Here is a 15069-nt window from a genome sequence, read left to right on the forward strand (position 1 = left end):
GATAAGCATAATCAAACAAACAAAACAAAATTAATCTACATTTGTTCATTGCTTAATTCCACTTACGTTTAGAACGCACTAAACTTGCTGACTCAGCAAGTGAGTGATGGTTACTTAAGTGATCTCTACACCAGACTGATTAATCAATCTATGATAGATGTATGTCCTAAACTGGTTAGAGATACAATAAGCTTGCGTGTAACGACGGTTGAAATCTAAGATATTATACAGCACTGCAGACCTAACCATATTTATAAATATGTTTGCTTTCAAAGTACAATACATTTTGAGAAATAGCAATTTAAAGGGAAATACCGTCATATGAATACATTTTCCTGAATTAAAAGAAATGTGGAAAAAGTTTAAAACGAAGGTTAAATATTCAGTTAACTTACCAAGTTAAAAACAGCAGCTTTTGTGGATTTTGAGAAAAAAAAAGCGGAAAGCTGAAAGGATCTTTAAACCACGTCACTTAAAAGTCGGGATTTTAGATTCATTTAATCCTCGATATTACACAAGCGTCCTGCCAAACAAGTAACATTTTATAGGGAAGCCTAACTACTATCATTCCCTAGAAGTAACTTAAATAAAATAATTTCTGGAAAAATGTTACAATTTTTTTTACCTATTTTGGAGAAACTATAAAGGAAATCGTTTTCTGAGTCATCAAACTTTCCGAACTTGCAGACTCAAAACATCCGTTCCAGTGATAACTCACAATTCATACCAATGATCCCTCTCTGTGATGTAAGAACAAGTAATTAGTACCAGTTGACCAACTTTAAAATTATTTTATGAACTAAAGGTTTAAAGCTTTTAATAAGTATAGGCCTTAACAATGCATAAGCAGGAAACACCCGAAACCACGCAATATCGAAGATCATCAAGATTTCAGAACCCAGGTACTAAAAAAAAAAAATTAATTTCGCCTCCAAAACTGCTTTCTCTCCTACAACCTCCTATTTTACTTATCAGCCCTCTGGTACACATAATTTTATAAATCCATTAATCCTGTCATCTACAAATATTTTGTAGAATACCAAAGAAAAAATATTTATATACAGATACATTTCTTACAGAGCTAAAAATGACTTTTTTAAATTAAATTTTTATTCATTAATTTTAAGGCTAAGCACTCTTCAAAAAATTTACAAAAGAAAACTGTGGAAATATTCTAAAAAGTAACATTTTTATTATTTATTTGTTTTGACTGTACACATTAATATATTAAAACCGACTATACACAATATATACTAGAACTTTAAAAGAAATTTTGTAAATAAATATATATATTTTGTATTTTTAAATTTTAAAATAAAATCAAAACTTTATTATAACTTTAAATTTTATATTTATATTTATTTTATTTTTAATTAAGCGTTGAATATATTTTAGAATACGTAAAAATAGTATTTTATTTTATTGTTCATAAATATTTCTTTTTAATTGTTTACTTTTATTAAATAATGATTAAAAATATAATAAATATAGTTTTTCAACTTTTTTATTATTAAATTATTTATTAATTCTAGTCACATTCGTTCGATCACATGGTTGCAGTTGACAAGTGGGTAACTCTTAATTTAATATTTTCTCAGGGGGTATCGTTTGGGGTAGGAAAAAAAATTATAATAAAAAAATAAATAAAGTAAATATAATATTAATAAAATTTAAATATAACTAATATTGTTAATAAAAATCTAGATATGTATAATTTTTTCTATAATCAAAATAATATCAGTAATAAACAACAAAAATCAGATTTTTACTGAGTATTTGTACCAAATACAAGGCTTGTGATAAAACAGGTTTGAGGTTTAACTTGGACCATTCTTTATATACTGCAAAATTTGGATATCACCATCTTTTCAGTTTTAGAAAATATATTAGTGCCAGCGATCTCTAGTGTCTAGTGAGGTGAGAGAAGCAACAGCTGCGTAATTAACCGAAAAAGCAACCCAAGTCGTGCTTCAAAGGATTCCAAGCCACCGTGGTTTGTACTAAATAAGCAAACGGACAAACTACCCCGAAGATGAACCTAAATGAGCAGAAATGAATAAAGAATCAGGTTAAAGGCAAGCATTGGCAGACAATGGTAAAACAGCCTGTTCCTTTCACACATAACAGGAAAGATGCAGTTGCAGATTTCTTCATGATGACGGCTCCTATGAATTCTAAGGAGGAAAGGGGCAGTGATTCGATGTTGATGCTACTACTACTTTGACGTATGCCATCTCGAAAGACAGCATATAAAAAGTTTTTAAGTCTAAGCTGTTAGGAGGAATGTGTTAGGAGAAGGTGATAGCAGGAACTGAAGGGCCAAACTGCGTAACAAGGTTGGCGTTGGAAAAAGTTTTGAGACTCGAGCCTTCGTAGACAGTTAAAGCTAAAAATATGATGAGAGTATTAATGATTAAAAATAATGTTTGGTTACTCTCACCAACAGCTATACCTTTTTAAGCCCTTTGAATCATCGCAAAAACTTTAAATAATCCACAAGTATCAAATATAACAAATTTAAAGAAAACTGCAGAAAATGACCAAAATAACAAAATAAGGTCACACTTCCTTTTAAAGGATTCTGTCTGAAGTCTTCGTATGAGCTCTCACAATCGAGGTAAGACAATTCTGCGATGGGTAGGAATGAAATAATGTTTGACAGTGTAAAATTAAGAAGAATATATGGCCCCATACTGGAAGGGGACAGATGGAGGATAAGGACCAACAAGGAAGTCAGAGATCTTCATGCTCCTCAGGACTTAGTTGGCCTTATCAAACATGGTTAGGTCACTTGGAACAAATGGGGAGCAAAGAATAGCCAAGAAACTCTTTCTTGGACATCCAGGAGGGGCTAGAAGGAGAGGGAGACTCCGGTGAGATGGCTCGACATTATTGAGAGATTTGGGCGTAAGAAGATGGAGAAGATGGCACAACATTATTGGAGACGTTCAAGGTCCTTCATGGAATGTAGTGCCAAGAAAGAAGAAATGTACTATAAAAAGCCTACTTTCTGAGATATTCTGGGCAGCTAGTTCATGAGGATCTAGGCTAGATTTACGGCACATGCATTTTCGAAAAGTAAAGGAACAATAATAAAATTGATCCAAGACATCAAACTAAACCAAGTTCATCACAAATCCAGAATAACTTATTATAATATCGGCAAAGGTATCAACATACTTTCTCTTAATAGTAGAGTGAGAGAAAATAAAAATAATTGGAAAAATAAACAACACAAAATATGTATTTCTCGCATACAATATTTTCTACGCCACCGTATTGTTTATTCTGAATCTATGTACTTGATTTTCACAAGTTTTATTGATTAATTTCAATTAAAACTCTTTATTAAATTCTCGTTTCTGTTTTCTCTTCGAAATCTCCTCTTTATTAATATTTACTTATTTATTTATTTAGTTACTTGTTTAAATAAAAATTACATTCAAAATTCATTATTTTTTCCACTTTTTTTTGATCAGAAAAATATAATTATATATTTCTATACATATATATATATTAAAAATTTATTTAGTGTACTTTTTTATTTTTATATATATATAAATATAAATATATACACATAAATGTTACTTATAATATAGACATTCATTATAAAGTCAGTCGAAACGGGTGCAAGAAAATTTAAATTAAATTAAAAATAAAGTAACAAAAATGATTGTTTTGGTCGCTTATGTAGTTTGCTTGGTTGCAAATTCATGAAGTATATCCCAGGCCATAGCTACATCGTTTCTAGTTATGCCTAGCGCACGAATTACAGCTTCTTGTGCATAGCCTGTGAAAATACATTAATTTTTACAAATTAGTAAAACGAAAAAAAAAAATAGATAAAAATTAAAAACCTAAATATTTACCTTCGGAAGTAAGTTTTGCAATATGATCCATATTTAAATTTTCATATGGTGATGATTGCAGCATCATATTGGTACTAGGAGGGATAGGTTCTGGAGAAGCCCTCACTTGGGAATGATTACTGGCAGTAGAAGTGGTTGATTCTACTGAGGATCCTCTGGAAGGGGGAGCCATTCTACCACTATTTCCTTCAACAATTAACCTTGTACTAAACAATCAAAGAAAAATTAAAGTTTAGTTTTAATATCAAAAAATAAATTTTTTAGAAAGTAGATATAAAATCAAATTCAGCTAAAACTTAATGTTAATTAAATTAATTAGAGACCAATTTTAAAACTATTTTTAAATGAAAATTTTAAGAGAAAAGATCATAATATAATAAATATACATCATAAAGATTCTTGATTTCTATACTTGATCACAGCATAACAACCCGAACATGTTGTAACATGAATGTATCCAGCAATCACAAGTTTTTGCACTAATGCAGAATTTATATTTAAAACATTTTATAAATTAACTTGGGATGATCTTTTTCATCTTTAATAAATTCTTTTGGTACTCATTAACCATCAGGAGGATGATGGAAATAGCCCAGCGACTATCGACTGTGGACGCCATCGGAATTTTTTGAAAAATTCTTCCGAGAATAATTTTTATTTTCATCGATTTTGACAAGTTATAGAAAAATTGATCAGACCAGTGAATATGACTCTAGCAATAACAATGTAAAAGTTATGGTTCGAGCAGATCCTTAAACTATAAATTTGACTCAGGCAAAGAGATCCCACCCGCCTTTCGGACTTATCCCAAGCCCCATCCAACTTATTTGCAATTTCCTAAACCAGGTAGCTGAGGCTAAATATACAATTTTCAATGCAGACGTTCACCTTTCTGAATTAGTGAGCATTAAAGACTTGTTTATAACTGTTAATATTTCACAAATTAATACCTACTACATATTTGGTGGCTATCTTCTACGACGAAAACATTCACAGAGAGAAGTAGAAAATTTGAAACCCTCTTATACTTTTTACTTACTATTCTCCTAATGCCTTAAAGAAGAAGTCGAAAATAGTAAACCGCTTAAACTCACTAATTATATGGTTGAACTGGAATAATTATAAGTTTATGTCTAAAATTCTTCCAACCTTTTACATGAATAAATAAAGCAACACTTTGATCAGTAAGTAACAACATAAGAAGATATTTTTTACCTCGGATCTGGTAACGGCGATTTAACCAGGTGAGATATTGTAGAAACTGTAGGTAATTCGACATTTGGCGTCGCACAATACACTGGCTTAACCATTGTAATATTTCCTGAAACAACCAACAACTTGGTTCACTCACACACTCACATATATATATATATATAAATGCACTACATACTTAAATACTAATTGAGATATTTTGTTACCTGGAATTATAATAGTATTTTCATAGCTGGGCTCTTCTGTAATATTAGCTAATTCGGCATAATGAACCTGAGGTGAGGCAGATGAGGTGGTTTGGAGGTGAGGTGCTATGTCATTAGCAACAATGGCGACGTTTCCAGAAGTTGTACTTCCGCTTTCGCCTGTGGCAAGTTGTTGAAAAGTAGTGATCGACAGTGGGACACCAGTTGTTAAAGCAGAGCTAGCGGATGTCGTCGGTACTGGAGGAGGAAACTGTGGTGTTGTATGGGACTTCGCTGGTAACGATAAAACTACCGAGGCTGCTGAACATGCCAAAGATGGACAAGACTGTACTCTACCTTCTATACTCATACGTCCTTCTGCTAAATTGTACCTTCCATCTGTAAGCAATATTCAAACAAATTAAACTACGATGCTTTGCTCTAAATTACGATCTAGACTAACAATTTTTATGAAAAAGGGTGGAAATGACTTTCATTGGATTTTTGTCAGAGTTCACGCCAAGACGCTGACTATTACTTTCAAAACTTGCCGATACAAAAATCGTTTCTGGAAAGAACAATATCGGAAAGAGATTCAGTAATTTGTCTGAATTAATAAAGCCATGTTTTTCGGTAAAAACTTAAAGGTTACCCAACGTGCAGTGCAGTTTTCAGATAGAAGTCCCCGCTTTATGATCCTGAAATTCTAATAATCCATTATTATTTCATATAATTACACAAAATTATAAATTAAAATAGTTGTTAATTGATGAAAAAAGGGTATTGCAAATTCAAGGCAAAGGTAACCAAATCTGCTGAAAGAATTTGACTATATCGATTCCACATAGAGACGCTAAATTCAGTTTGTAGAAAATATTCATTAAACAATTATGAAGCTGAACTGTTGGTCAAATTTGCTCAGGTTTACGAAAATGCATTAGCGTGGTAACGTTAACGGTGACCAACCTGTGTTGATAACCATCATTCAGCAGCTGTTTCTGCAGACATGCCAGTCAACCTAGGATGATCGAGGTTATATAGTTAAATGGCATCGGGGCCATGGACGCCTTAGTATGCTAGGAAGGTTAATAGCAACTGTTCTGGATGAAAGAGAACGGATCTGAGGATTGTAAGGGGAGGCTAATTTTGGCGTGGTATATTAGGTAGGGCTATGACTGCGATATAGGAAATATTTAGGTCTTTGTGATTGGTAAGATTGGAGACATTAAAATGGAGCCTTCACTATAACTCTTAGGATTTGGGATTGGAGGGTTTGTAATCGCTGAGGTTGGTTCGTTTGGCTCTTCAGTATAATTCGTGTCCTTATTTATGACAACATAGAAGCCGATAAGATAGTTTACATTTTCTTTAGATCGTTAGAGTTAATTTAGAATGTCGATTCTAGAATGCAAGATCAATAAATAAAATTTACCTTCTTGTTGAGAACTTGTGATTGGTGGCGGTGGTGGGGCATCTTCCTTGGGAACAGTTAACGGTTGAGTAGAGGAACTTCCTCCTAGCAGAGTAGGCGAAGACCTCCTAGGCGGTACAGGTGGTGCCTGATGTGGTAATATTCTTCTAGTTAACAGTGGAGACCCTCTTGGTGAGATCAACGGACTTCGACCTCCCTAAAAATTATGCAATAGTAAGTGCAATAACAGTGCATGTGGATAGTAAGAACTTCTTAAACTTTAGTTAGTAGAAGGCAAAAAAATATCATACAAAAAATAAAGGGCATTATAACATTTTCATTTGTGTTGAGGCGAAATGCAGAATTTATGGGAACACCAAGCAAATGAAATAGAACAGCAAAAGGGCCTAAGGGTACCCTACTCGTAGGGCGAGAGAGATGTCTCCAATTAAATGAATCACGAGCCATAAGTTCCTTTAGACCTTCTGGAACATGGGAGACTGATGAATAATTCCTGAGAAGGACTGATTAACACCAGTTAACAGGGAATTGAACTTTAAGCTACATACTTCACGTCACTCTATTCTAGAGATGTTTATTTTCGGTATTTGGAAGAGGATCGATCTATGGAGTAACTCCTTAAATTACTATACTAAATACCACGGAAGGCTGACAAATGAAAAACAAAGATCAACAACGACAACCGAAGACTTCATGAAATAATGTATTGTGGATAAAGAAAACGTTGCAGACTTACCCTTGAATCTGGCTCACACCTTGGCGAGAGGGATAACGCCTGAAGACTACTGTTATTGTGGTTCCACATGTTCATGTCCTGGAAATAAAAGCAAGATCATTATAACCATTTATTAGAGAAAGTGGCTTTCTAATTCTAGAAATCAATCAAACAAGCCAATAAATAAAGGCAACAGAAACAAAGGACACTTTTGGCAAAAACAAGAAAAAGCCATGCCAAGTGCAACATGCATAAAGATTCAACTTTTTTTTTTAACAATAATTTTGGGGAGAGTTATGATCCTAATTATAAAAATTTGTTTTGCCTTTAAATTTCTTAAAATATTTTTTAATACATTACTGATAAATATAAAAATAAGCCACTTACCAACAAATAAATAACTAAATAAAAATCCTATCAATAATAAAAAAAAAAACAAATAATTTTACTTGAACATTTAATAAGAAAAAATTAAAATTTTATAAACTGTTTCTTCTATTATGTCCAATTTTATTCATTACAATCAAAAATCGTAATTTCAGTAGAAAAATGGTTAATAAATTAAAAAAAGAAAAAAGAAAAAAAACAAAGGATGCTACATAGATACATCCGATTTTATTTTTATTCCTTCCTGTTGATTTTTCTACATTTAGAAAAATAAACTCCACAATTTATTTTACAAATTCCATAGTCCAATAATACAGCTGATATAAATTACATCCCTCAAACAAAACAAAAAATACGGCAAATTAATTAAATGGAAAACATAACAAATATATTAATTAAATTAGATTTTTTCATTAATTGTAATTAATAATAATAATTTGACTAACTTCATCTGTTTCTCTTTAGTATTTGTTGTTATTTACAAATTTACAGTTACTTTACGATAAAAAAAAATAGTAAATTAATAAATCAATTATTTATAACGAACAAATAATATAATAACAGGACTTTATTTAAACATTATAATCACTATTTTTGTTAAAATGCCTCTAAAATTAGTAAAAATTTTCAGAAAATGTAAGGGAAAGAAAGTAGAAAATGAAAGAAAAATCACTGAATTGGTTACATTAAATTTTGTAACGTTCATTGGGTAAACTAATTTTGGTAATAATGTATTATTTTTCGCATTTACTGAAATGTAATTGCAATATGACAAAGTAAAAAAAAGGCAGTAGATTCCTCTGATAACTAATAAAGAGCCCTTTGATAATTTTGTTCACTTTTTGCAACTCCATTGTGCCCATGGTCATTGTTTCCCAAGTTTTATTCAGAGTTTTATCTAGCTGTCAAGACAAGTAGAATATGGACAAAGAATCAGAAACCTTTCAGGAATAAACAAGCATGCTGCTTTGACGGTTAAAATTAAATTCTATTGCTAACATTTCTTTTAAGCCATTAGAGCAACAGAAGCAATAAATTTACCTTATTATTTTATAATTAAAGAGAAAATGAAATTCATTTGTTCACAAATCAAAATAATTTTTTTTATTTAGAATAGAGAAATCAACAGTTGATTGTTTTACACATTGAGCCCTCTTTATTTATTTATTTTTGTTTCCTTCTTCAGAAAGTGAAATAAATAAATCGATTACCAAATAATTTTTAAATTTCTAGTGTTTATATTTTGTAAATGATAGAAATATTTGCTTACCATGAAAATAAAAGTTAAAAAAATAAAATAACGTAAAAAATACAAGGAACTATTATAACAATAATAATGATATAAAAATGCATTACACAAAATAATTTATTTTCATGCAAGTGCATGGCAAGGGGGATAATGTGAGTAATTGTTTCAAACACGTTCAAAAAAACAAACATAACGAAATTAAAAACAAAAAATTTCAAAACAATATTCAGCAAAATCCCGCAATAATATAAAATAATATTGAAAAATAATAAATAAACCAAATTAAATACAAACAAAAATAGAAGGAAGGGGCTCCAGTACTTGATCTATACATTTTAATTTTTTAATTAATTTTTATGGTCGTCTTTGGTTTAATAAAGAAGATTTTTTTTAAACAAGATATAAATTGATATACAAGGAAATTTACATTTGTTTAACATACATTATTATTAAACGATTAGTAATAATAATAAATGATCAACATTATTATTTTAGTAATTTTTATTATACTTTTGATATTTTTTTTTTTTTTGTTTTTATAAATTAAAAACTAAACCAAGAACTTAAATGTAACAAGCAAATATATATTTTATATTTCCACATAAATGTAAAAAAAAAGGGTTGTTGTGGTGGATATTCGAGTTTTGGCAACATTTAACATAAAACAAAATATTGCACTGAAGCTGTTTCCATTATTACATACACATAAATGAAAACACAAAATAAATCATAATAATAATACAACAGGCCATTCTAAAAACTAAAAAAAAACAAAAAACAAAAACCAAAAATGCTATTATTTCACAAAGTGCATTACAACTTTCTTTTTAAATTTAGTTAGAAGAAAAAAAGTCTCCATTTGTGGTATCTGGCACATAAAAAATTAATTTAAATGAAGCAGGATCTCAAGCAATTAAACAAAACAATTATTCCTTTAGATTAGTTAATGGAACTTTTGCTATATCAATTAGTTTATTTATTATTGTATGTAAGTAGGAAAGCAATGAATTAAAGGTTCGTCCAAATTTGACTTGGTACGTTGTGAGTAGAAATTTTTTACTAACGAACAGCTGGCATTGACATAATTTTAAGTGTACATAGTTACAGTCTCATGTAATCAGACCAAAGATTCAAATTAGAATAATCTTTGGGAAGTATGACGACGACAATAACATAGATGGAGTGTCGACGAATCCTTGGTCAGTGTGGAGACAGCAAGAGTTACACTTGGAGTGATTGAGCTACTGTGTTACTAAATCTGCTGCTAACTAGTATTACTAGTAATTTACGATCATCCAACATCTCGCGGCTGGATGATTCTCACTTGACGCTCCGATACTCCTTTTGCTGATGAGAGATAGTAGATGAACAATGGGGAAGCTTTTTGCCTGCGATCCTTTGGTGCAATTAATCTATCACCAGAAAAGGCCAATACCGCTGGAAAAAAAAAGGTGGTCCCAAAATGGGTCAATACATTCTACAAACAAGATAACCTCCTCTCTAATTATTGGAGGCGTTTTAGTAAGGTAAAATTAGTGTGGATGGAAGATAACTCCTAGCAACGCACAAGGCTGTTCAAAATCATTTCATCATGAGCGTTAAGAAATCGAATCTAACTAAAGATTGTGAAGAAAATTTTTAGAAGTTATTGTACCAATCAACACTGTGCTACAGTTTCCTATAGGCGTCAGTGACAGGGGATGAACGGGTCGATGGATGGATCGGTGCAAAACGCGCTAATACGGTTATCCCACAGCTCAGAGAGTAATTTCGCGTATAGTGCTATTCAAGATGGTAGCCAAATGCTTAGTATGTACGAAATGGTAAAAGCAGTGAATGGCATAAGCAAAAACAAAAGAACATTAAGTCCTGCTATTTAATAGCTTATTTACCGGAGCTAAATTCTAGAGGACAGAAGTCTGGGAATCATCCTGCTTGAGGAACGAAACTAGTACCTGTAGATATCAAGGCAAAGGGTGATACAAATGAAGAAACGGCAGACTCAATAATCAGGCCTTCTGCCCTGGCTTAGAAGCATAGAGCTTACACAGTGCCCTAGATAGCCGTCTGTATCCCAGAAGTAGGTGTGAAGAATAATATGTTAATGGAAACTATTTCTGCAAATAGGGATCTAAACTTTTTGTTGTGACTACAAACTACTACCTCAAATCTGTAGGTTTCAGACTACCAGCTACTCCATCAAATGTATCGGATTCAGACTACCAGCTACTCCCTCAAATCTGTAGGATTCTCTACCAGCTACTCTCTCAAACCTGCTGGAGTTAGACAACCAGCTATTTCCTATTTCCTCAAATCTCTAGGATTCAGACAACCAGCTATTTCCACAAATGTGTTCGATTCACTCGTGAGTTTTTAATTAACTTATTCATGGTTTGATGATTTTTAATATTAAACTGTTTCTCGATTTAGAAACAAAATTTCAACATAAATATTCTTCATTGTCAATCTACTACATACAATATTAATAAGTTTTTAAATCTCTGCACATTTATTCATTTAGCAAAAAAATAAAAATTAAAAAAAGAATAGTGCAAAATTGTGAGATTTTGAGGGGGGGAGAAAAATGTATAAATTTAGAGGTTCGTGCAGACGCATCTTAGAGAGTGTCGTGTACCTCGTCGTCGTCCTCTTCCAAAGTGTAGACGGACACCGTACCAGCCTTGTGTTGTCTCTTCGGATCAAATGGATCTACAACTATCTGCTCTGTACCTTTAATCTCGGCTCTACAGAATGGACATCCCTGTCCCTCTGAGTCCTAGAAAATAATTATTCATTAAAATTATTGTAATGATTAAAATTCAAGCAAATCAATTCATTAAGAAAATAATTTCATTTTGTCCATTTAATATTTTTGTTTTCTACATCTAATAACATTTTGTTTTCTCTTAGGCAATTATTCTTATAGGCCCACTTACAATCTTATTATTTTGGATCGATTAGAGTGATTTTTAGGTGTGAACACAGGGAATTCAGGTTCATTTAAATGTTTCACTTTAATTGTATTTCTAAAACGCATGAAGGGAAAATTACCCTTTTAGAAGATATGTGAAGATAGATTTGACAGAAACTAATTCTTCTTCAAATTTCAAGTCATGCCTCGCGATGTAACGTCCAGATATCCATGAAATTCTTTTCAAATGAAGAGAATGTTTTCCTCTAAACTGAGAGAAATTGGACGATTCTAGATGCAATAGATTAAGAGATATGTGAAGTTAAATTTTGCAGAAACTTATTCTTCTTCAAATTTCATGTCCCAATATCTGGAGATGTAATGCCTAGTTTTCTGTGATATTTTTTTTTATTTTTAAACGAAGAGAAATTTAATCTCTACAACTGAGAGAAACTGGATGATTCTAGAAACAATAGTTTAGGAGACGTAAGCTGTTAAATTTTACTACGGATTGTGTTACTACGAAATGTCTGACAGAAGAATTTATCACAATCATCTTTTATTCTGCAGCTTGAACAAGACTTTAATGATGGCGGAGATTTCCGTTCTTTGACTCGCTGTTATTTTTGGGCGAGACAAAAAAATAGAAGTATGCAGAACTGGGCTTCTAATTAACAGGGTATTAGATACTCTCTTTAATGGACATAGAGGAAGGTAAAACAGCATAGCAACCCTGGGAATGTCCACGTCCATCTGCTGAAAACAGTGATATTTAACATATGCCATAAAACGTCTCTGAATATCAGGTAAATATTGTGCAATTAATTAAGAAATATATAAATATTGTATATAATTAAACAAAAAATTATTAATGATTCTTTATATATTTTTTTTATAGCTCTAATTGTCTTTCAAGATTTAGTGGGCAGAAAACAGCATTCTTTGTAAACCTAAAGCAAACAGACACTTAAAAACTGTGAGTGCTATTCCAGCAATCGGTTAAAAATAAAGATGACAAACCTGCCAAGATGTGAGACAAGGTGTACACAGAAGGTGACCACATGGTTCTATGCGCACGTCTTTATCATTCTCTGCGCATATTTTACACAGCTGAAAGGTTGAACCCATTTCACAATATAATTCATACTGTTCCTGTGTAACCTTAATATGATCTTCTGGTGTTGGTTGTACAGCCCAAGATAGATCAGGATTCACGTTACGGCCGTCAGGAAATAGATAGCTTAAAAAAAATATAATAAATATTTAAACAAATATAAACTATAATATCCAACAAAATTTGTAATTAAACAATGAACTAATACTTACAAACCCTCTCTGTAGCCATCCAATAAGGCCTGGCATAATGACTTATTCTGGGGTATAGTTTGCAGTATATCTCCGTCACCTGTGACATAGCCGATGGCCCACTGGCCCAGCCTAGTACAGCTAAGTCTGAATACATAGCTACCAGGTTTATTTATATATTTCTGTAGACGAGCCTTAACCTCGTCATACGTTAAAAAAGCTACATAACCGGGATGGGTCACAGCCAATATTTGCCAATTACGTAGTAACGATGTCCACGGTTGAAATAACCTGTGAAAAAAAAACGATAAGTTATGAAAATTATTAAAAATTAATTTAAATTCGCATAAAATAAAACATGTAAACACACTAATAAAAGTTAAAATGTTAGAACGTAATCATCAATTCCATCGGAGCCTATTCAAAAGTAAAGAAACAGACCTTTTCTCAGATTTCTTTTTTTAGGCAAGGATGAGCTTTGTTCGATAAGGAGCGAACTGAGAGAGATATCTTCGCTCGGTATACTAGCTGACTGAGTGAACGAGGTTAAATGGTGTATGTGGGTGTTATTTAAAAAGGGTTAATAAATAATTAAACATTTTTTGTAAAAATGGTGAACTAAGTTGATAAAATTATTACGTATATAAGAGTTCTAAATTTTTGGTTCATAATTAATTTTTGATATCGCAAAGTAAAAGTTGTACTTTATAAGAGAGGTTATAGCGCTTGTAATTGTGGAAAACAAACCTCTTTTTCGTTATTATAGAGAATTTGTTTAATTTTATTTAACTTTATAATAGGCATCAACTGCCGACAAGTTTATAAAGCTTTTTATGTATTAAATAAATTAAACATTCCTAAGCAAATACAACTAAGAATATTCGTATTCAAGCCTAAAAGCAGAGCAAGTTGAAACTTAGCGGAAACAAGTTAAAACCCACTTTTTTTTTTTTTTTTGGTCACTAACTCACGACATTTTTCAAAAATAAATCTACACTGAATTGAAATGAAGACTAGTTCATTCTCTAAGTGCTAACAATTCTATATTTACTAGGTACATCGTAACATGTGATCTAAACAAACGGCTATAACAATTCTAATAATAGAATTTCGCCTCTCGCTCAGAAAAGACAGATCGAGTTGCTGTCAACAACGAAACAACAGACAAGATATATTAGCCAAGGAAAGAGAGAAATGGAGGCTTTTAGGTTAAGATGCTTTCCCAGTTAAGGAGAAACGAGTAAATCTGGAAAAGAGAGATAGAATGGAGCAAGAGGGATTCTCTTGTTCTAGCTGGATGTCTTCTTGTTCGTCCGAGGTTCTTCTCACTGGAAATGAACTTTTAAGATGCCATTTTCAATCCTCTTTGAAAGCTTAAGCCTCTCCACTTCACGATTCCTTTACAAAAACAAGGAAATACTTCATTAAATATTAAGGACAAATCATTTAAATATCTGGTAAGAATGATTCAAACAATTTTCTCTTTATAGTATTTAAATTCTCTAAACATTTCATTTCAGCAGATTTTATTGAAGTAAACACGTTGGTCAGATACACGTTTTTAGTTGAAGACTTACATAAAGTACGTACGTACATTGCACGAAAGTGTCATTTTTTTACTTGTTTTACCGTCAACAATGGGCAGTTTAAAGTTAAGAACTTCACTTTAAATTTTTGAACTCTTGTTGATTGGGTTTGCAAAATGTTTCGCTGAAAATAACATGTTTCCTCTCACAGTGCTTCACATGATATGCTAAATGTAGAGAGGTTGCACTACGTTATGGTTACACTCATAACAGCTGCC

General features: G+C 31.8%; 1 protein-coding gene across 1 annotated transcript in view; it reads right to left on the reverse strand.

The window, feature by feature from the left end:
• Window positions 1-3545: 3545 nt before the first annotated feature.
• Cbl (E3 ubiquitin-protein ligase CBL) overlaps window positions 3546-15069 on the reverse strand; it is a 118277-nt gene continuing 106753 nt past the window's right edge. The window contains exons 3-11 of the mRNA XM_074130549.1: window positions 13287-13556; window positions 12981-13200; window positions 11685-11825; window positions 7435-7512; window positions 6699-6894; window positions 5288-5665; window positions 5085-5190; window positions 3870-4075; window positions 3546-3790 (exon numbers count right to left, since the gene is read on the reverse strand). Coding sequence (XP_073986650.1) covers window positions 3687-3790; window positions 3870-4075; window positions 5085-5190; window positions 5288-5665; window positions 6699-6894; window positions 7435-7512; window positions 11685-11825; window positions 12981-13200; window positions 13287-13556 — 1699 coding nt within the window. The 3' untranslated portion in view covers window positions 3546-3686. The remainder of the gene's footprint in view (window positions 3791-3869; window positions 4076-5084; window positions 5191-5287; window positions 5666-6698; window positions 6895-7434; window positions 7513-11684; window positions 11826-12980; window positions 13201-13286; window positions 13557-15069) is intronic.

The sequence above is a fragment of the Rhodnius prolixus genome, unplaced genomic scaffold (genome assembly GCF_049639745.1).
Source record: "Rhodnius prolixus isolate KJV_2025 unplaced genomic scaffold, Rpr scaffold_4, whole genome shotgun sequence".
Lineage (NCBI taxonomy): Eukaryota > Metazoa > Arthropoda > Insecta > Hemiptera > Reduviidae > Rhodnius > Rhodnius prolixus.